Below are 23632 nucleotides of genomic sequence, written 5' to 3' on the forward strand. Positions count from 1 at the left end.
GGCTATCTCTTAGCCTACAGCAATCCTTCTTACCAGAGCAGGCCTGCACTAATCCTTTTACCAGGAGACCTGCCCTTCAGCAGACATACTACTCAGTTCCTCTTGGGCCTTTGGGAAATAGACAAGGCCACCCAGAATAAATGTTGGGATAATTAGCAGTACACCCCGATTGAGTCCCAGCATACAATCTATAGCTAGGAGGAACAGATCAGTACATTGGTTGTGGTTTTTTTTGGGGGGTGGGGGGTGTTCCGGGTTCCTGCTAGTAATTAGACTAGCTCAGTCCTACCTTGGGGAACCTGCTCATGCAAGTGCCAAAATATATCAAACTACATATATAGAATGAATTGCTGCCTTAGTCAGCTGAGCCTTGGTTAAGAGTATCAACCAGATTAATAAATGTAATTATTCACACATTTGAAACTCTGGGAGTTATTTATAGCATGTTATATTCTGAATGCTGTCCCAAAAAAAAAACCAAAAGCACCAACTGCATAGAGAAAATGGATTTTAGTGTTTCAAACCCAGAACTCAGGAACCCTCAGAGCCTTTATATACTGACAATTTCACCAAAACAGGTGTAATCAAGATGAATTGTGCACGTTATAGATAATTCAGGGATCTCAATACACAAGGTGACAAACACACTGCAATCCTCCAACACCACTGTATTTAACTGAACATTTTATTCGATTTGTCTTGCAATTGTCAGAACAGCGACAGTGCCCCAGTTACAGTATTATGATAGAACAAAAAGGTGCTGGGTATCACCATTTTACTCACAATAGACAACTCTGTTTACGACCCGATTGTTTCACCACTGTCCTTATATAAAAGAGAAGTGATTTGTACCAGTGGGGAGGAACATGACCCAAAAAAGGTTGGCAACCCTGCCCAAACAAGCAGACTCAACGCGCTGTGTGCGCACAGTACAGCAACATGCAGTCTTCTGCCAAGTATTCACTATGCTGGCAACTTACAACCGTTTTCCTCATAAAATGAGTAGTTGGCAGTAGATCATAAATTGCAGAAAAGCTTCAACTTCTAAACCACTTTAGTGTTGTGTGTCAGAGGCATTTAAGCAGCCACCTCTGGGGTGAAATGTGTCAGGGCTCGTCAGGTACTCTGCACAGCAGAATGGACATCGGTATTATCCCAATGCAGATGGCTAAGGCACAGAGGTATTTCCAGAAATCATACAGAGTGCAAGTGACCGAGGCCGGGGCTCATCAAACTGTGCTGCGGGGTATCGCACCAAGTTACAGCCCGATCAGGGCATGATACCCTGCCTCGCGCTTTAGGAATCGCAGCCTGTGTCTGCTCTCTGAACCCCACGTTAAGCATCACAATCCACAGCCACTGAGGATAGTCCGTTTTGTAACCATTATACAGTAAAATAGAACAGACTGAACATCTTGTCACATTGATGCAGGTTCTGAAAGTCACCTAAAGTCTCAACTTTGTCAGTACAACTGTTTTATGAATTGGGGGGGGGGGGGGGGGGGGGTAAACCTCACAAAATAACCGTTAATTATCTAAAATAACATGAAATTCACAGATCAGGCACTCCGGGGATCGGGAAAACCCCAGCAAACAGCTCCACCTCCTCCTTCAGGGATGATATTTTCCCCCTGTGTTTGCCATCGGACGCCAGCTTCTCCTTGAATTCCTTCAGCGTAGCTTTGGGGTTCATGTCGTTCTGAATCTCCAGCGTCAGCTCGATGCCTGGGAAAGAACCACGCCAACATGAATTAAATCACCACGTGGTCAGTGGCCACTTTCCTGCTGTATGGGCAGAGTCCCACAAAGTGTCATTGACAAGTATTCCTGCCCATAATTGTGGCTCGGGAGACTTGGCTCGCCCCAAAGGGCCGTCAGTGGGATTTAAAAAAGGCAATATTATTTAAAAATATTTATTTAAAATGATCAGAAATGTAAAGCGCACCTGCCATGGACTCAGTACTTTAACACTACAAACCTAATTTAATATATCAGGGAAAGGTAATACAATACTGGGAGAGGAGCAGTCATAAGCAAGGCAGTTCCTGACCCGAAGAGCTTATAATCACATCAGTGCCTGAATCCTAGTTATAGCTGCACTGACGGAAGCGGCTGAGGGGAAAATAAAAGCTAACTCGGTTACAGAGGCCCCAACAAGTCACCTGAAGGGTGAGGACCCGGTCCCCTTATACTCCATCCTAACAAGGTATTCAATGATTAGATTGCAAGCTCTTGAGGTGGAGATTAAGTGTAGCTGTAGAAGCCCCTGCACATTTCTACTTCCATAGTCCGCGCCACGTGCAATAAAACAGCATGCCTCGTGCAAACAACGGATCTGCTCGCGGTTACAGAAGCCCTCACCTCGGTGAATAAAATGTGCCACTTTCTTGAAGTGTTCCTCCAGGAGTCCGCGGGAGGTTAGGGCCGGGGTCCCGAGCCGGAGGCCGCTGGGCCGCAGGGCACTCTTGTCTCCTGCGGCGGAACGAGGAGACACGGTGAGGTTTACAGATAGCCGGCAGTCTGCACACAGCAGTTGCAACGCAGTGGCTTTTTGGCAGCTTGCAACAATATCGTGTTCTCTGCCGTCTTGCAACCGTCTGCTACAGAAACTGTCCTGCAGGAATCTGTGGCTACATGTAAATCAATGGAAGCAAAACACGAGACAGACGGCATGTTTGTCAGACACAGTATGTAGCTGTGGAATAGTGATTCAGTCTTTGTAGACGATGCCTTACCGATAATGTTACAGGTAACCAGTGTGTTTTACAAAGGAACTATTCCAGCAATATCCTACGTGTGTGTTTTTTTAAATAAATCAGTTCTGTACTATTAGAGGTTTTATTTTTATTCAACTCAATGCCATTTTTAATGAGTTTTAATAGAGTATCCGCTGATTTCTATAACCAGTTTTAGCCACCTCCCCAGCAGATCTTTGTAACCCTTTCCTGTTTGTGATCATTTGTTGCCAAATTTCCCAGCAGTTTGAGCAGCAAACTGTAACAATAGATAATGTTACCTTGGTAATATAAGAATATATTGTAGCTGCTGAGTTATACTGGCTAAAGGATTGATTGAAACCGAAAGACAGCCATTTAGTGAACCCAGGATCTTTGCTGATCGATCACGGGAGAATTAATTGATCGGAGGCTCACCATTATTTTTCAAATCGATAATAAAAATTTAAAAAAAAAGTGTAACCACCGTTACAGTATCCCTACTCCCAAACACAAGACACTATTATTTTTGTAACACTACTACTTTTCAATATGGATTATAGCACTTCACGGCCCTAAAAACATCTATTTGTATTCAGCGTGACATGCGATACATGCTCATATTTCTCACAGCAGCCACGTGGTTACAGAACAGAAACGTTTAATTTCTAAATAATAATAATTAAAAAATAAAACCACTGACTAGCATACAGTAGAGAAATGAATAGCGTTAAATATTGAGGTTTGCTTTATTTCTCTGTCTTAACCCATTTGCCATCAGCCTGACCATCAAGTCTGTAGCTATGCTCTGCAGGTGCCTATAGGGGTCACATTACCCTCCCCATGCCAGCCATGTTGAATTTGCCCTGATGGCCTGGCGCCCTCCATGCGCGGTGCTCACCTGGGCAGGTGTTCTTGTTGCAGGCGATGGCGCAGGCTTCAAGCACCTTCTCTGCCCGCCCGCCGTCTGTTTTCCTGTTCCGCAGGTCGACCAAGATCAGGTGGTTATCCGAGCCGCCTGCAACGGGGAAGAGAGATATTGAAGAGCGATGTTCTTCAGACGCTGCGGTGCTTGAGAATTCCTGACCTCGCAGGTCTCTTTATCAGTTGTTGCGTCTCCCTCCCTCACGTAGGGGGGGGGGCACGAGGTGCAGAATAAGGATAAAAAGGGAGAGTGCTTTCTTTAGCAGGCTTATTCCAAGGAGCGGGACGATGCTGCGCCGCAGACGCGTCACCTGTAACAATGTGGTACCCCAGCTCCCCCAGCGCTTCCGCCAGCACCCGGCAGTTAGAGATGACCTGTGCCTGGTAGAGTTTGAACTCCGGGGTTAGGGCTTGCTTCAGAGCCACAGCAACTCCTGCAAAACAGGACAGGGGTGGGGAGGAATATAAAACTCTGCAGAGCCACTGAATTCTCTGCATCTCGAGACAATCGCTTGATCTCACGCTGCAGGACGAGAGAAATAATTATCAGTAACCCGCAGTGTACCCATTCACAGCGTCTGGATATTTTATATGGTGCTCTGCCGCTTGCAATTTTGGCACCAATTTTGAATGGGTTTGTAAGCTTTTCAGGTGTAGACCTGCAGTGTGTGTATTACTGCTGGTAAATAGTAGTGTGACTGGTCTTACAGTATATTATACACGTCGCACCGGTATTAAACACTCTTCCCCCCCACTCAACAGTGACGCGTTTTTATCCCTCGTGTTGATACCACGTGTCGTTCTTGGGAAAGAAAACTGTAAAGCATATAATAATTTAACCTTTACATTGCCAGAGGGGCTAGCAACACACTACTTTCTCATTGTATGGAGTTGCGGGTCATTCAGGAAGCAATGGGGTTAATATTATTAGTTTTAATAATTAATAAGGTAGTTTGGGGAAGGGGGGGGGTTATCCGTCAGCTGGGTGACCTGTGACACTGAGCACAGAATGGGGGGTGGGGGAGGTGACCCCTCTTTACCTGCGATGGCGTGATTGTGGGGCCCGCCCTGCAGCCCCGGGAACACCGCCTGATTTATCAGGCTCTCCAGGTTGTACAGGATTTCCTTGCCGGACTTTGAATCCACGCTGCGGACCCCTGGGAGAGAGAAGACGGATGTGATTCTAACACAGGGGGGCTCAACCTCCAGTCCTCGAGACCCCCCCCCCCCCCAACAGGTCAAGGTTTTCTCCCCCTGGGGGGGCGGGTCTTGAGGACTGGAGTTACACACCCCTGTTCTAACACCTTCACGCTGTCTGCGGAGAAAATTATTTTTTCGTTAAAAACTCCACCACTTCAGAGATACCCCCTCTATATTTTAGGGTTTATTCGGGGGGGTTGGTAACAAATTATTGTTATGTGATTGCTAAGGATAAACGGGAAACCGTAAACTCATTTTTTGCAACTTCTATATAATGTAAGTGGGGGGGGGGGGGGGGGGGGAGGGGACATATGTTTGCGTTCAGGTGGCCGGTTCTGCAGCTCCCGAAGGCTGCGCTTATAGTGACGGCGACGTGGTCAGGCTGGGGTCGCTGGAAAAATCAAATTGAGATGACTTCCAGCAATTGCGGCCAAGCCGTCGCTCCGCGCTAACTATAAGCGCACGCGACGGTGGCAATGCATTTGTTTTGACGCGACGTCGCATCGCTGTCAGCGTCACTATAAGCGCAGCCTTACACAGGAAAAAAAAATAATTTTACTTTTTTAAATCAAACTAATATTTTGAATATTAAAAAAATAAATAAGTACACTGCTATACAGTATAACTTAAACGTTACCCGATTGTTCGCAATCCAGTAAATTCTGTCACTCCGTGTCCTTTCTCTGCACTGTTACTCAGTGATAATCCTGCAGTTTCCATCCTTCACCTGTCTCTGTCCCTATAACTGTACCTGTCTGCAGGTCTCGCTCTCTGTCCCTATAACTCTGCTTCTGTGCGCAGGCCTCTCTGTCCCAATAACCGTCCCTGTCTGCAGGTATGTATGCATGTATGTCTTTATTTGTATAGCGCCATAAAATGTACATAGCGCTTCACAGTAGTAATACATGTCATATAAATAACAAATATAAATAACAGATCATGGGAATAAGTGCTTCAGACATACTGTAAAAGTAACATTAAGGAAGGAGTCCCTGCTCCGAGGAGCTTACAATCTAATTGGTAGGTAGGGAGAACGTACAGAGACAGTAGGAGGGAATACTAGTAAGTGCGTCTGCAGGGGGCCAAGCTTTGTGTCATGTGTCCATGATTATCCAGTGCTACTCATATGCTTCTTTAAGCAGATGTGTCTTAAGGTGGGTCTTAAAGGTGGATAGCGAGGGGGCTAGTCGGGTATTGAGGGGAAGAGCATTCCAGAGGTGTGGGGCAGAAAGTGAGAAAGGTTTAAGGCGGGAGAGAGCTTTAGGTACAAAGGGGGTAGTAAGAAGACTTCCTTGAGAAGAACGCAAGAGTCGTGATGGTGCATAGCGAGAAATTAGGGCTGAGATGTAATGAGGGGCAGAAGAATGTAAAGCTTTAAAAGTGAGCAGTAGAATTGAGTGTGAGATACGCGATTTAATCGGAAGCCAGGAGAGGGATTTCAGCAGGGAAGACGCTGAGACAGATTTAGGAAAGAGTAGAGTGATTCTGGCAGCAGTGTTTAGGATAGATTGTAGGGGAGACAGGTGAGAGGTAGGAAGGCCGGACAGCAGGAGGTTGCAGTAATCGAGACGTGAGAGAATGAGGGCCTGAGTCAGAGTTTTAGCAGTTGAGTAACAGAGGAAAGGGCGTATCTTTGTGATATTGCGGAGGAAAAAGCGACAAGTTTTAGAAACGTTTTGAATATGAGAGGAGAATGAGAGAGAGGAATCAAGTGTGACCCCTAGGCAGCGTACTTGGGCTACTGGGTGAATGATCGTATTTCCAATAGCAATGTGGAAGGATGTAGTAGGGCCAGGTTTGGGAGGTAGTATAAGGAGCTCTGTTTTTGCCATGTTAAGTTTCAGTCGGCGGATGGCCATCCTGGATGATATTCCAGAGAGGCATTCAGAAACTTTGGTCTGTATAGCAGGTGTAAGGTCAGGGGTTGAAAGGTAAATTTGTGTGTCGTCAGCATAGAGGTGATATTTAAACCCAAAAGATGTGATTAGGTCACCTAGAGAGAGTGTGTAGAGAGAAAAGAGAAGGGGTCCCAGGACAGAGCCCTGGGGTACCCCCACAGAGAGATCAATAGAGGAGGAGGAGGTGTTAGCAAAAGAGACACTGAAGGTACGATGGGAGAGGTAAGAGGAGATCCAGGTCTCGCTCTCTGTCCCTATAACTCTGCCTCTGTGAGCAGGCCTCTCTCTGTCCGAATAACTCTGAACGCAGGGCTCTCTCTGTCCCAATAACTCTGCCTCGGTGCGCAGGGCTCTCTCTGTCCCAATAACTCTGTGCGCAGGGCTCTCTCTCTCTGTCCCTATAACTCTGCCTCGGTGCGCAGGGCTCTCTCTGTCCCAATAACTCTGCCTCTGTGCGCAGGCCTCTCTCTGTCCCAATAACTCTGTGCGCAGGGCTCTCTGTCCCTATAACTCTGCCACTGCACGCAGGCCTCTCTCTGTCCCAATAACTCTGTGCGCAGGGCTCTCTCTCTCTGTCCCTATAACTCTGCCACTGCACGCAGGGCTCTCTCTGTCCCAATAACTCTGCCTCTGCACGCAGGGCTCTCTCTGTCCCTATAACTCTGCCTCTGCACGCAGGCCTCTCTCTGTCCCAATAACTCTGTGCGCAGGGCTCTCTCTCTCTCTGTCCCTATAACTATGCCTCTGTGCGCAGTGCTCTCTTTGGCCACCCCACGCACCTTTCCGGTAGAAGATAATCCCAGCCCTGCAGCCGCGCAGGGTCTTGTGCGTTGTGGTGGACACAACGTCACAGTGTTCGAATGGGGAGGGGACGACACCAGCTGCCACCAGCCCGCTGATGTGAGCCATGTCAGCCATGAGGAACGCGCTGTTCTCATCCGCGATACGACGCATCCGAGCATAGTCAAGGTTACGGGAATAGCAACTGACCCCTGGAGGGAGACAGGAAGGAGACAAACATTAAATACATTGGCATTGAACGGTTTATCACAGCAAAATCCCATTAATAACACCAAACTCAGACCACTATATTCCCTAAATCAGAGTGTAAACTCTGCAGGCAAACACTCTCTTGCCCTTGTAATGTCCTACCTTCCAGGCCCTGGGAACTAATTAGTAACCAATTGCTTTGTAGCATGTTGCTGTTCTCACCTGCAATAATTAATTTCGGATGAAACAAGCGAGCGTTTTCCTCCAGCCTGTCGTAGTCGATGTAACCCGTGTCCGGATTCACCTGAAGAACGAGCAGCAAAAAATAAACACAAAAACCACATCTACTTCTTCCCCCGCATCTCCCACTAACCCTGAGGTTCCTAACTCCAGACCTCAATGGAGCACTAACAGTTCAGGTGAAGGATACCCCTGCTTGAGCACTGGTGGTTCAGTCAAAATGATTGATCCACCTGTGCGAATGTGAAGATTGCCATAAAGCTGCAGTCCAAGCTGCCCTTGGGGTTTTTTTTTTTGAAGTGAAACTTCCTTAGTGGCACCTCATTCGTGATGGGGCAAAAAAGAATTGTGGAGACAAAAATGAAACGGATGTGACGTCAGTGCTGGCAGTTGAGGCCGGGCTGTGTTCTGGCTCAGCCCGACCCCAACACTGACATCACACCCGCTCCACAAATCAGATGCGGCGGCGATAGCCGCCGGCGCCGCTCCTAATCACCCCCCCCCCCCCCCGAGCCCCACACCCCCCACACACCGTGACATATGCGGCGGCGATAGCCGCCGCTCCTAACGGCCGCTGCCATGCCGCGCAGCCTCTCTCCTCCCTACCTCCGCTTTCCTGCTGACATGCGGCGGCGGCTGTCACGTAAGGTGTGTTAAGGGGTATTTAATTCCCCTCATCCGGCACGGGCTCTGTGGTGTTGCCCGCCGTGGAGTACGCTGCTCCGTGGTGGGATAGCTGAGGCCGAGGCTCCACCCCCTGCCCTGTCACTCCTGCTTTGGTAACGGGAGGAGGGGGGTAACGGGACCACGTGTCGCCGGGGGGGCTGGGAGTCCGCAGCTCCGTGTCCGAAGATCAGCCTGGGGTAGTGGGAGTCGGGAGGAGGGGGGTAGTGGGAGTCGGGAGGAGGGGGGTAGTGGGAGTCGGGAGATGGGGGGTAACGGGACCACGTGTCGCCGGGGGGGGGGGGGGGGGGGGGGGGCTGGGAGTCCGCAGCTTCGTGTCCGCAGCTCCGCCTGGGGTAGTGAGAGGCGGCAGGAGGGGGGTAACGGGACCACGTGTCGCGGGGGGGGGGGGGGGGGGCTGGGAGTCCGCAGCTCCGCCTGGGGTAGTGGGAGGGGGGGAGGAGGAGGGGTGGGGGGCACAACACAGAGAGACATTCACACAACACAGAGAGAGAGACACACACACACACACACACACACACACACACACACACACACTGACTGACTGACTGACACTGACTGACACACTCACACACTGACTGACACACTCACACACTGACTCACACTCACACACACACACACACACTGACTGACACACTCACACACTGACTCACACTCACACACACTGACTGACACACGCGCACACTCACACTGACTGACACGCGCACACACTGACTGACTGACACACGCGCACACACACACTGACTGACAGACTGACACTGACTGACACACACACACACACTGACTCACACTCACACCGACTCACACCGACTCACACACACACTGACTGACACACACACACACTGACTGACACTCACACACTGACTCACACTCACACACACTGACTGACACACGCGCACACTCACACTGACTGACACGCGCACACACTGACTGACTGACACACGCGCACACACACACTGACTGACACACGCGCACACACACTGACTGACACACGTGCACACACACACACTGACTGACAGACTGACACTGACTGACACACACACACACTGACTGACACTCACACACTGACTCACACTCACACACTGACTCACACTCACACACACACTGACTCACACTCACACACACTGACTCACACTCACACACACTGACTCACACTCACTGACTCCCACTGACTGATACACATGCACACACTGACTGACACACATGCACACACTGACTGACACACACGCACATACATACTCACTGACTGACACACACACACACGCACATACATACATACTGACTGACTGACTGACACATACACTGACTGACACGGTTGCCGAGCACGCGCGTTATAAGTCAATTTCTGCGACAAAAGTCAAAGAAGTTTCACTTACTATGCGCGTGCACAGCACACACAGCTTTTTTTTTAACCCTTTAGTATGTTCATCAATACATTCCACACAATGCGATCAATTGGTGAAGATTCGGCTCGGGGGTTCACTAAATGGCTGTCAGTGCAGCAGAAGAGGACCAAAGATGCAAAGTGCTGTGGGGAAGATCATGTGACCAGGCAGTCTCTAGATACAATTGGTGCACTGCTAGAGAGAGGGCAGGACTCAAAAAGGTGTGTCAGAGCCAGTTTCAGAAGAGGAAGGGGATGTGACTTTGTAAATGGTTACTATAGAAACAAAATGTGCTTGTTATATTATAATACATTCAAAATGTCAGAGTTAAAAAATAAAATAAAAAAAATGCTACAAGTATTTTCACATTACAGAACCGATTAAAAAACACATGTAGACTATTGCTTGGTCTGCAGCTTTAAAACCTGCACTGTTAGCGGTGCGTGAGGACTGGAGTTGGGAACCTTTGCACATAACCACATTAGACTGTAAGCTCTTCAGGCAAGAGATAAGATCCTTATCCTATTATCAGGGGAAAACACACACGTGTAACAACTCTACAGACTGCTAATGAGAGGGAACTGGCTGAAAAGATGAAGGAACACGCTGCACTGCAGAAGATTTCTGCGTTCATACTGCAAGAGTGGCGCAGGGAGACTTTAATAATACATAAAAGACATACAGAGTAACGTCAGCTCTCCCCGTCAAAGTTTTTAAAAAAAACAGGGAAAGCATAAACAGTGTGGAAGATAAAATAATGAGGGTCCCATGTTAAAATGGACATGAAGCAAAAAAGGTGACACTGTGCGCTCATATGCATGTCATTACCCAGAATCCCTAGCTGCAGTGGAAGCACTGTATGCTAAGAGATAATGGGGAAGGGCAGGGTGGCAGAGCTGTCCGAGACACGTGAATGTGCGCACACGGGGTATTTATATTTGCTGCACACTCTGCGTGGAGGGTTTTTGTTACTTTTTTACTCACCATAACTTATACAATGTGCGAACCTTAACATGTCATTTATCTTCAGTGCGGACATTGCTCTGTATATCTCTTAACAATCGTTATATTGTACTTTTCCGTACTGCGGCTTCATTATACTTATACACACTAGTGGCAGGTCCTCCCCGTGGCATATACCAGCTAATTGCCCGTTATTCAGTCAGCGGATGCCCGCTCACCTTATACGGCATGGACTCAAAAAAGATGGACGTAGCCGAGATTTTCTTCTTCTCCGTCATGAACCCGTGAGTCAGGTGACCACCGTCCGGCAGATCCAAGCCCATGATTCTCCCGTGAGGCTCCACCAGGGCGGTGTAAACCGCAAAGTTTGCGGGGGAACCTGGCGCAAAGCAAATATAAAGATACAGCCCAGGAGACGGGGGTGGGAGGGGAGGGGGGGGGCAATGGTGTGTATCACGTGTTCCAAGAGACGGCCACGAATACCAACAGCAACTGTGTGTCACGTGTACTAAGAAATGTCCAGTATGAGTGAGCGTGCGTGGTTACTGCCTGCGTGAGTGAGCGTGCGTACTGCCTGCGTGAGTGAGCGTGCGTGGTTACTGCCTGCGTGAGTGAGCGTGCGTGGTTACTGCCTGCGTGAGTGAGCGTGCGTGGTTACTGCCTGCGTGAGTGAGCGTGCGTGGTTACTGCCTGCGTGAGCGTGCGTGGTTACTGCCTGCGTGAGCGTGCGTGGTTACTGCCTGCGTGTGTGGTTAATGCCTGCGTGAGCGTGCGCGGTTACTGCCTGCGTGAGCGTGCGCGGTTACTGCCTGCGTGCGCGGTTACTGCCTGCGTGAGCGGTTACTGCTTGCGTGAGCGGTTACTGCCTGCGTGAGCGGTTACTGCCTGCGTGAGCGTGTGTGGTTACTGCCTGCGTGAGCGTGAGCGTTACTGCCTGCGTGAGCGGTTACTGCCTGCGTGAGCGTGCGCGGTTACTGCCTGCGTGCGCGGTTACTGCCTGCGTGAGCGTGCGCGGTTACTGCCTGCGTGCGCGGTTACTGCCTGCGTGAGCGGTTACTGCCTGCGTGAGTACTGCCTGCGTGAGCGTGCGTGGTTACTGCCTACGTGAGGGTGAGCCTGCGTGGTTACTGCCTACGTGAGGGTGAGCCAGCGTGGTTACTGCCTACGTGAGAGTGAGCCAGTGTGGTTACTGCCTACGTGAGAGTGAGCCAGCGTGGTTACTGCCTACATGAGTGAGCCAGCGTGGTTACTGCCTACGTGAGAGTGAGCCAGCGTGGTTACTGCCTACGTGAGAGTGAGCCAGCGTGGTTACTGCCTACGTGAGAGTGAGCCAGCGTGGTTACTGCCTACGTGAGAGTGAGCCAGCGTGGTTACTGCCTACGTGAGAGTGAGCCAGCGTGGTTACTGCCTACGTGAGAGTGAGCCAGCGTGGTTACTGCCTACGGGAGAGTGAGCCAGCGTGGTTACTGCCTACGGGAGAGTGAGCCAGTGTGGTTACTGCCTACGTGAGGGTGAGCCTGCGTGGTTACTGCCTATGTGAGGGTGACAGATACAGAAAAAGTGATCAGTGCGCAGCTAAAACATATTCCCACATCAAGTGTTAAACGTTAAACACAGTGTAAGGTGATATTTAAACAAAATAGCACATATATGGAATAATTAAACCTTTGGTGAAGAAAATCACTATATTGCGTCTGCAGCCTTCTTGGGGGGGGTAGCTCGACACCCCTGCTAGTAGAGAAAAGACACAAAGACAAGGCGCATAACGCACATAGTGAAGTAAAGTAAAAAATGATAAATGTACTAAAAAATTAAAGGTTCTGCGTACATCAATGTTGAATAAAACAGGCAATTGGTTAGTGGGGTTACCACACAGTAGAAACAGCCGGAGTGTCAGCTCTTCAACGAAGACGGTTCCAGCAGCAGTTACGAAGCCGACATCAGCAGGGACAGGAACCTCCACGAAGTCCTAGATCACGCTCTGCTCGTCTCAGGGTAACCAGGTGGAGTGGCTGGTAAGATGTCCCATTGCGGAGTACAGAGACCTCCGTTAGTCCCACAGTTCCGTCTTCGTTGAAGAGCTGACACTCCGGCTGTTTCTACTGTGTGGTAACCCCACTAACCAATTGCCTGTTTGATTCAACATTGATGTACGCAGAACCTTTAATTTTTTAGTACATTTATCATTTAATACTTTACTTCACTATGTGTGTTATGCGCCTTGTCTTTGTGTCTTTTCTCTACGTGAGGGTGAGCCTGCTCCTAGGATTTACACCCTAATCTTCATAAACCTGGTTGTAGACTTCCTTTTAGTTTCCGTGCGGAAGACGGCCTGACACATTACTGCCAAACCCGAGACCCCAGCCACAAACGCTACCCTCAAACCGTCCGACCCCTGGAGCTGCACAAACATACAACTATTGGATTTCTGATGCCGTCTGACACTGAACAGAGAGGCTGCAGTACCCGAAGACTCAGGACTAATCTTCTGAATGCATATCGATGCACTGCACCCTCTGATACTTTCAGTGTCATAAATGGCCTTGCACACGTACGATGACTCGGAGTCCTGCTGTTTATAAGGGCAATGGACAGCGCATGCTCTGTCCTTAAACTCACAGCCAGTGTACACACGCCAGGTGAAGAAGAATGGGAGACAGGTTTGTACTATTCCAGTAAGAGCAGAAGGATTTGTAATCTCCAGACAACCTCTCTCATACCGAAATGTTATTAATGACACCACAAAGGAAAGATGGCTGCCTCCACTGATGGCTGTAACATGCCGTAGCCGTTTCTTGCATTGCTTTGGATTAAGCCCGATGATCGGACGTGCTGATTGGCGTCTCTTACCCGAGTAGGGTTGCACGTTCACCCCCCATTTCTGTGGGTCCAACCCATAAACAGTCAGCGCCCTCTTCTGGCAAAGTATCTCCATCTCATCCACAAACTCCGTGCCACCATAGTACCTGCCAGGGCACAGAAAAAGGGGTGGGGGTTAACCACAAAGGAGACACATACACCCTTATGAAAGTTCTGGGATGGTACAGACAGGGTTAATATCTCCCAAAACAAGAAAAGAAACCCGCACGAATGTTATACTAGGATTTATATGAACATGGGAATCCATTTCTGTGGTACATCAGGTACAGGGGTTTTTTGCTCCATTTTCACCCTCATTTTGCAGCCATGAGACTGATCCAAACCCCAAAGTGAATTGCTTAAGATCCAACGAAGTAGGAATCACAATGCTTAACCACTTCCCCACTCAATGTAACGCCAGGGTTACGGAAAGCATCCAAAACGCCAAAAAATACAATTGGAAAAAAAAAACAAAAAAAAAACACACAACCTTATTCATATTTGTGAGTTTAGTGAGCTTTTACCGTATATCATTTTATTGATGGAATCAGAAAATGTGTTGGAGCGACGTGGAGAAGAAAGGCTGTAACCGCAGTACCTGGGGTATCATTGGGGAGGCTTCACCCAGCAGTGGGGAGACACGGGCTGGGGGTGGTGCGTTTGTGTGTATAACATTCATTCAGTTACTAATTGCTCCATCACACTCCATATCATCCATGCAGATAATAAAATCATGTGGTATCAATATATCCATTGTAAAAACTTACAGCACATGCTCGAAGGGCTTTTTTTTCTTTCTTGTGTAATAAAGCCGAGTGCATTTTTGTAGGTTATCCGGCATGTATTAATTTACAGTAATGTCCACTGACATTAACCAGGCAATCAGACAGTTGTACTAAGGCAACAATTGCTGTGATCAACTTGATTTGTGACAACAAATCTTTATACATTCATTATCTGCTGGCAATATGAAATGGTGTAAGGGACACATGGCCGAAGGATAAAGGATTTTTTTATATTGTTGATATTTTGATATGTCAGCAGTTAATAATGTTTGCCTTTATTTATACAAGGCTTGATACCGCGTACCAGCGCTATTTAGGTTTTAAACTGTTTTTCTGATTAAGACAATAAAACGTATTTATTTTCATTTAGTTATTAGTGGAGGCTGAGTGCATCACAATGGGAATTCTCTCTTTTCACGTTTGCATAATTGTATTAATTCCCAGATAGCCCCCCTGCAGTACCCTTCCAGCCCCCCTCCAGCACGTAAACTATACTGAAGCAGAGCAGGGACCGCTCCTTTTGTTTTAAGTCACTTTATCTCCTTGTGCCTCAGGCACCAAAATCATAGTGTAAGCTCACACTGTGAAAAAAGGGGATCTGCGGTCAATTAAATGTGATAATGCGCTGATATAAATTTGCTAATGCAAATAAACCAGTGAAAACCCTTAAAAAAAAAAAAAAAAAAAAAAAAGGTGGTAAAAACAATTAAGACCTGATTGGAATGAGGCGAGTGCAGCTGTATTCGTGGGATGGCTCCACATACCAGAACCAATACAAAAACAAAGAGAAAAACAGCGCAAAAAACCTCATGGTGTAGTAAATAAAGTATTTATAACTTAAAAAGGCGAGTATTGCACGTACATCAAATAAGATAAAAATCAGCACGACATGTTAGGGACATGCTACCACTATGCAGACTGCGACCCTGGAACACGCCGTGACCGCCCAGCGGCCGGATCAGCTTTCCCTCCTCCTTCTCTGGTGGCTGTGTAGATGCTCTCTCCACTTCAGTTGGACGCCTCACTGTGAGGGTATGACCGCCGCTGTTGCAGAGAGGAGAATTCCCCTTGCTGGATCCGGCTCACCGCAGGTGTGCTGATGACGTCATCAAATGGCGCCGTCTGGGTACACGCGTCGCGTCTTTTGCAATGTAAGTTGGAAAAGTCCCGAACAAAGTCACTGCTGATATTACAGCTGAACTTCAATAGGCAATGGGGTGGAACGCACCCTCTTCCTTCCTACGCGTTTCGTATATGAATATACTTCGTCAGGGAGTATCGGAGGTTACCTTCTGGGCGCTTTAAATACCTATGTCTCTCCTGTGATTGGCTGATGCTAGATAGGACCGCCCCTCACTCGGAGGTGTACTAGGATGTCACTACACTACGAAAAACTTTTATACATCAATAACATAAAAATCTAAAATAGGTTTTGACAATAGGTTTTTCATAAGCTCACACTGTCTGTAACAATCCTATGTGCTGCTTACCGTGCGCTATACTGTCGTTGTGACGCGCTGTGTGTCCCATTGGGCGCACAATACATTATTAAATAAAGTTATTACATAAAATAAAGTTATTATTTGATACTATGCCATACATTCGCAGCTGGTGAAAGAAGGAACCAAGATACAAAACTATGCTGAAAGATGCAAAATATTGTAAATAAAGAACACCTCTGACCCACAACTATTACACAAATGTGCCTTTTTTTTTTTGCTTAATTGGACAAGTTTTGCAAATATTTACAACAATAAAAATAAAAAGTTTGCATTTTTGTAATATAGTGAATCAAAAAAAAAAATCGATAAGCTTGTGACTTCCCAAATTACTGAACCCAGGAGGTTCTCAGCTCCAGTCCTAAAGTCCCCCGCAACAGGTCAGTTTTACAGGATATCCCTGCTTCAGCACAGGTGGCTCAATCATTGGCTCAATCGAAGACTGGGCCACCTGTACTGAAGCTGGGATATCCTTAAAACCTGACCTGTTGGAAGGTCTTGACTGGGTTAACCTTTTTGCTGCCACCGGCTCCTCACAACGTGCCTTGTTTTGTGGAGTTAAACAAGTACCAGAGGAAACGTTCAGGAGTATTAGTGGGATCCGCTTAACCCTTTCATTGCCAGAGGGAATCTTACGGATGTCACAGACCAGGCCCCTCTCACCTCTGTCCGGGGTAGCCCTCGGAGTACTTGTTATTCATACACGACCCCAGAGCCTCTAACACAGCGCGGCTGGCGAAGTTCTCCGAAGCGATGAGCTCCAGGCCGTATCTCTGCCTGTGCTTCTCCTTCCGGATAATCTCATAAATCTTATGGGGGGGGAAAGAGACAGCACATACAGTGTGTCAATTTAACACTGTATCTTGTGTGTGTGTGTGTGTTCTCCTGTTATTAGGTGGGCTGAAAATTCGGCAGTGCGCAAGGAAGGATACAGAGTATCAGCAGGGCCCTGCATTCCCCTCATTAGGCCAAGGCCATCGTGCAGGCGCACGCACGCGATTGAGGGCATGGTGTCGCGCGCACCTACAGCAGAGGCGATCCGTGACCTGTAGGATTATGACGCATGCGACGGCGGGCCCGTGACGTCACGTGAGCGATTCGCCCTCGTTAGCTGAACTGCCCACAGGACCGGCCATCACGCCACAAAAATCAAAAAAACTTCTGTCTTGCGAAGAAAAAAAAAAAAACGGCCGCGCTATGACCGCCTCATTGAGGTACGGGCTTTTTGTTCGTGCTGCGGTGGCGGGGAGTATGACCGCCTCATTGAGGTACAGGCTTTTTGTTCGTGCTGCGGTGGCGGGGAGTATGACCGCCTTATTGAGGTACGGGCTTTTGTTCTCGCCGCGGTGGCGGGGAGTAAGGCCGCACCCTTAGTGATGAGAGAACATGAATCAGACGGAGTGGAACATGGGTCGCAGCAAGTCCCCTTCGGCGTTTGGCCAGCGAGGTTCCCTACACCACATCCGCTCCGCAACTGGACGCTCGGCAACATTCCTGACCTCATTCCCAGAGGCAGCAGGCGGCCATTTTACCTGCCCACTCTATAAAATGAAGTGTAGCCTAAAATGAGATACTGCACGTGACACTCGCTCACCTCCGGGTCATTTGTTTCAAGAGGCTCCAGCACCATCTTGTTGTGAGACGCCCAGAGATCAGAGACCTCGCCGTTGATGAAAGGGATGCCCGCCATCGCGCTGAGCTGGGATCAGTCACTCTTGAAGAAAATAAATTAAAAAAAAGAGAGAAATTCACCAAATAAATAACAACCCAACAGCATGAAACGCAAGAAAACACACAGAGCTGGGCTGGGAGAGGTGAAAGGTTATCCAGCTTCAAAACAAGCGGCCGAGAACATTTAAAATGGAATCCATAATTAATGAGGCCACCAAGTATTATTCGAAACACGAGCACTTTAATTGCATCTTGTATATACTGTATTCATTTTATTTCCTCTTGTAAATCATATTCATTTGCAGACAGCCCCTGGCACAGAGGTGGGTAAATAGACTCGTGATTATGAACCACAACAAATAGCCTTAAAGCAGGGGGGCTCAACTCCAGTCCTGAGGCACCCCACAACAGGTCAGGTTTTCAGGATATCCCAGCTCGGAGACTGAGCCACCTGTGCTGAAGCTGGGATATCCTGAAAACCTGACCTGTGGCTTGAGGGCTGGAATTGAGCACCCCTGCTTTAAGGGATCCTGGACCAACACTGCCAGACCTCCTGACCTAATGAGTGGTTGGGGGGACAAACGGATACGTTCTATACACTCTAAAGCAGGCGGTGGGGGCGTTTTCTGACGGAAATGCGCACTGAAGTCGGAGGGGGGGAAAAAGCTCCTTCAGACTACACAGAATTTACCCCTATGCAGCAAGCCATCTTAGCACCGTTTAGGTGAATAGTCACTGCAAACCAACCACTGATTAACCACTTCAGTGCTAAAGAAAACCCCAACAGGTGCAAATCCTGCCTGGGACACTTACACTGTGTGACACACACACACACACACACACACACACACACACACACACACACACACACACACACACACACACACACTTATTTTAGGCCCAGTGTGCTACTGATAGTGTTTCATTAAACAGATGCTAACCAAATAATTAAAGGGAAAAAAAAAAATCTCGATTAGCGCTTCAGGGAGGATTGGTAAAATATTACACGATCAAAATAGAAGACATGTAAACGAAAAACAAATATGTGAGTAACGTGATAAAGACTCCGTCTCAGGGTTTAAGAAAACATATATATTTGTGAAAAAGATTTGGTACCCTGAATAAAAAATGTTTTTTTGTTTTTGTTTTTAAAGGGTGAGCTTGCACAAACCTCCACTGTAATTTCACCTATACTTTCTATAATGTCCCCTTAGAACAGGGGTGCTCAACTCCGGTCCTTAAGACTCCCCAACCGGTCGGGTTTTAAGGATAGCACAGGTGGCTCAATCAGTCCCAGCATCAGCAAATTTGGCTCAATCAGTCCCAGCTTGATTGAGCCACCTGTGCTGGAGTAGGGATATCCTTGAAACCAGACCTGGGGGGGGGGGGGTCTTGAGGACTGAAGTTGAGCAGCCCTGCTTTAGGAGACCGGTAGGATGCATTGGGTTATAAGCTTGGGGTATAAATCGACTGTATATGGCAGGTCTAAAAATAACTGATCTACTCCGCTTCCAGCTTTGCATTCATCTCCACCACCAACTTAGTCTAATATTTTGTGCCTTGCTTTAAAATGTCCAACACGGTGAAACCATGGCAATAATCGCTGCAGAATTATCGCAGTTAGATACTTAGACCCCCACTAAAGTGACATAATGACTATTCTGGGGCCAAACTCTTTACAAAGCCAATGTAACACGTCGACTTAACCCCATATAGACCTTCAGCTCCCACGGCCTAATGTTACTGCCCTGTACACGGTGACACAGGCGTGGTTTGGGTTACAGGTTTTTGGATTCTGCGATATTAAAGGCATAGGTTAATTATGAGTCCCTTAAAAAAAAAAAACAAGACTTAAATATTAACTTCCCAAGGGCAGCAGCAGGAGGCCTGCGCAGGCAGCACAGCCGGGCCGAGTATCAAAGGTCTCAATGCATGACAAATAATGTCCCTGTGATGGCAGATGGGTTAACCCCATCTCTGCCATAAGGGTTTGCATGTACCAAACTGCATTGCGGTCACCCTGCTTTATGTGGCATCCCCCTTCTGTTGTGAAGGGGTTAATAGCCTGGCGATAGGACACTTTTACCCTTTCAGTTATAGGACCCCTCAGTGCTGCCAAGCACATACTTTTTAACCAATGCTCTGACAGAGGCCAGCAATGGGTTACAGACCAATGTCTTACTCCCCCCCCCCCCCCCCCCCCCCATGCAGCAAAATGGTTTGGGGGTCACTAGCCTACACATTAACCCTTTTAGTGCTATACAATATAGCAACGTATTGCAGACCCCTGTCACTGCTGGGTGGCTATCCTTGCAAGTTGGAGCATGCAGCACAGTTTTCAGCAATGAAATGGTTAACAGCCTTAGAGATATTCAACACGGTTAAAGGAGATAAAGTAATTATATCAATGATGATAATAATAATAAATGCAACCCTGTACGCAGCAAGCAACGGAGCTGTGCCACAAACTGCACAATCTCACCCCACGTGCTAAACGCAACATGCACCTGCAACACGTGACGGCAAAGTCAGACCCCGCATGGACATGCTCTCCCGTACAGTTCTCCATAATAAGACCATGCATACACACATCACCCTGCTATTAGGCGCTCACCCCCCTGCAGGTCTCTGTATACTCACTGATCCTGCAGCAGGAAGTCACACTGCTCCAGTCTGCAGCACGCGACCCCGGGGAGCAGCGCGAGCCCGGCACACCGAGCAGCCAATCACAGAGAAGCACGCCCACCCCGGACAGCCAATCACCGGCCTCCGGGGTTTCCCGGGCGTTCAGGACTGGACCTGTTGCAGGAAAAGTTAGAGCTGCCAAAAAAAAAAAAGTGCAGCGTGTCTGAGACTTGTGTGGGCTGCGTGAGTGTGTGGGCTGCGTGGGTGTGTGGGCTGCGTGGGTGTGTGGGCTGCGTGGGTGTGTGGGCTGCGTGGGTGTATGGGGCAGCAAAAACCGAGGCTGCAGCCAGGGGGGTTTCCTGACCATTATTATGAAGGCAGCATAATGGTCTTCCCCTCGCACCTTAGTAAAACGTTACTGGAGACCCTCAGAGGCTAGAATTTATCAGGGCAACTACCAGTTGAAAGCTCCTCTCCCACCATCTGTTGCTAGGTAACAAGCATCCCAGAGAACAAAGCAGCGTTTGCAGCGAGTGATAATCTGCCAACTACATTTGTTCTAGGGAGTAGGATTAGCAATAACGCCAACCTTCCTTCCCGGTACAGGCTTCGGCCCGGATAGTTGCATGCCTATGAGACCTAAAATCTCATATTGTTCATATGGAATTTTTCACAGTGTCTGTCAGGCACAGGTCTGAATACTAAGGCGGCGTCCATGCTGCCGAAGACTGCGTGGAGGCGTCCGTGCGATCACATTGCTTTAAGGCATTGATCGCACCCATAGACCGTGCGGGCGCGACAGCAGGAGGGTGCGTGCGTTGCGCGAGGAATCAGTTCAAACTGATTTCTCAGCGCGACGGGCAGGTCACGTGAGCGGTTCGCCCAGTGAGGGCGAACCAGCTCTGTGATGTCACCGACACGGCCCCCGACCGCGCATCTAGCATGTCCTGAAAACGCACCCGCTTCACGCGGGTGGCGTCACGGACACGCACGCCTCCGCGCGGGCGAAGGCTGTATGGACGCAGCCTAAGGCTGTGATTATACCAAGAGCTTCAGTGCTGCAGCGCTATCCTGTGACGTCATAAGTAGCAACGCTGCAGAGCTACATGTGCATAAGCTAAATTTAGCAAGCGACTGCAGGGGAGACATGCTCAGATGTCACTTCCTGTACCACAATTCTCACAGGATTCAGCAAACCAAACATGGACAAACGAGAGCGTGATGTGAATGTGATTCATGGAAAATCCGTCACTATTTTCCTTTATTTTCCTGCATCAATACACAAATAAGGCTAAAAAATAAAGCTGTGTCGGATGTGGGGGAAGAAGAGACAGGAGCACACACACCCATCTCCAATGTGCATTATTCAAGCCTCACCACAATGCAGTGTTAGAAGTTGTTGTTTTTGCTACATTCTTGATTCCAGTTACCCATTCACACAATTACACAATGCACAGGCAGAAACACATAATGGCACAATGCACAGGTAGAAAACATACAATGACACCATGCACAGGAAGAAACACAATGACACAATGCACAGGTAGAAACACACAATGACACAATGCATAGGTAGAAACACACAGACACCATGCACAGGTAGAAAACACAATGACACAATGGACAGGTAGAAAACAAAATGACACAATGCACAGCCAGAAAACAATGACACAATGCACAGGTAAAAAAAAAAACAGAAATGGTGACAATAGCGCTAAGAACTAAAAAATACTAATTAGTGGGAAATACCTTAAAATGATAAGGCAAGGCTGCCAAGTAATACCGACCCAAAAACAAAGTCAGTCATAAACACCAAAAAACAAAATACAAACCGGCGCCTAGAATTGTCCAAAGATAGTCTATTTGGGGATCCAATTGGACCGGGGCACACAGATCCACTTCAAGTCTTGTACTTCCAATGTTGTCACCACGACCAGATGAAACGTCATATGTGGAGTCACGCAAAAGGATAAATCATAGTGCAATCTGATACCAAGAGGGAGATACAGTACAAACACGAAACAAACAACAAATAAAACATAGTGCAACCTGCTACTATGGGGACATACAATGCAAACACTGGACAAACAGCAAAGACAAATGCAGGCAAGGCTGGCTAAATGAAAGAGCTACTTTTAATAAACAATTAATATATAATAACAGGCAGCTGGTCCGGTAGAGCTAAAACCAGAATCCTACTCACGACAAGTCAAAGGTAAATGCAGTTGATTGTGAACGTGAGGTATGGTGACTTGTCCTCCTGTGGCGTCGGGCTGGTTTAAAGACAGCTGCGGCGCTATAACACCTCCCAGTTAGATCGTCCGTCGCTGGGACTGTGCTTGGGGGCAGGTCCTTCTCTTACTGCTGTAACCGGATGTGCGTAGCATGCAGCCTGTGGGTGTTGATGATTCCCTGATGAAGTGCGCATGCGCACGAAACGCGCTGGATTGTACTCTTTGAGCCACCATCATCAACACCCGCAGGCTGCATGCTACGCACATCCGGTTACAGCAGTAAGAGAAGGACCTGCCCCCAAGCACAGTCCCAGCGACGGACGATCTAACTGGGAGGTGTTATAGCGCCGCAGCTGTCTTTAAACCAGCCCGACGCCACAGGAGGACAAGTCACCATACCTCACGTTCACAATCAACTGCATTTACCTTTGACTTGTCGTGAGTAGGATTCTGGTTTTAGCTCTAACGGACCAGCTGCCTGTTATTATATATTAATTGTTTATTAAAAGTAGCTCTTTCATTTAGCCAGCCTTGCCTGCATTTGTCTTTGCTGTTTGTCCAGTGTTTGCATTGTATGTCCCCATAGTAGCAGGTTGCACTATGTTTTATTTGTTGTTTGTTTCGTGTTTGTACTGTATCTCCCTCTTGGTATCAGATTGCACTATGATTTATCCTTTTGCGTGACTCCACATATGACATTTCATCTGGTCGTGGTGACAACATTGGAAGTACAAGACTTGAAGTGGATCTGTGTGCCCCCGTCCAATTGGATCCCCAAATAGACTATCTTTGGACAATTCTAGGCACCGGTTTGTATTTTGTTTTTTTACAATGCACAGGTAGAAACACACAACGACACAATGCATAGGTAGAAACACACAATGACTGGGAAGCGTCTGTCAGGAGAACAGTTAGTGGGAAACGTGGCTTACACATCAGTTTTGTCTCTTGAATACCTTAA

The 23632-nt window shown here is 48.0% G+C and overlaps 1 protein-coding gene across 3 annotated transcripts; it reads right to left on the minus strand.

Moving 5' to 3' along the window:
* Nucleotides 1-667: 667 nt before the first annotated feature.
* SHMT1 (serine hydroxymethyltransferase 1) lies at nt 668-22288 on the minus strand. 3 transcript variants are annotated; one of them, XM_075565913.1, is made up of 12 exons: nt 22270-22288; nt 17736-17855; nt 16805-16950; nt 13849-13964; nt 11217-11377; nt 7949-8030; nt 7516-7728; nt 4679-4795; nt 3950-4072; nt 3616-3732; nt 2362-2472; nt 668-1725 (listed from the first exon to the last, which is right to left on the minus strand). In XM_075565913.1, exons 2-12 carry the CDS (start codon nt 17829-17831, stop codon nt 1553-1555), a joined length of 1455 nt encoding a protein of 484 aa, XP_075422028.1. In that variant the 5' UTR covers nt 17832-17855; nt 22270-22288; the 3' UTR covers nt 668-1552. The 3 variants fall into 3 exon arrangements, with proteins under 3 accessions (XP_075422028.1, XP_075422027.1, XP_075422026.1); XM_075565912.1 differs by lacking the exon at nt 22270-22288 and adding an exon at nt 20453-20563; XM_075565911.1 differs by lacking the exon at nt 22270-22288 and adding an exon at nt 20427-20470.
* Between the last annotated feature and the right edge of the window lie 1344 nt (nt 22289-23632).

This window comes from Ascaphus truei, chromosome 11 (genome assembly GCF_040206685.1).
Source record: "Ascaphus truei isolate aAscTru1 chromosome 11, aAscTru1.hap1, whole genome shotgun sequence".
NCBI classification, from domain to species: domain Eukaryota; kingdom Metazoa; phylum Chordata; class Amphibia; order Anura; family Ascaphidae; genus Ascaphus; species Ascaphus truei.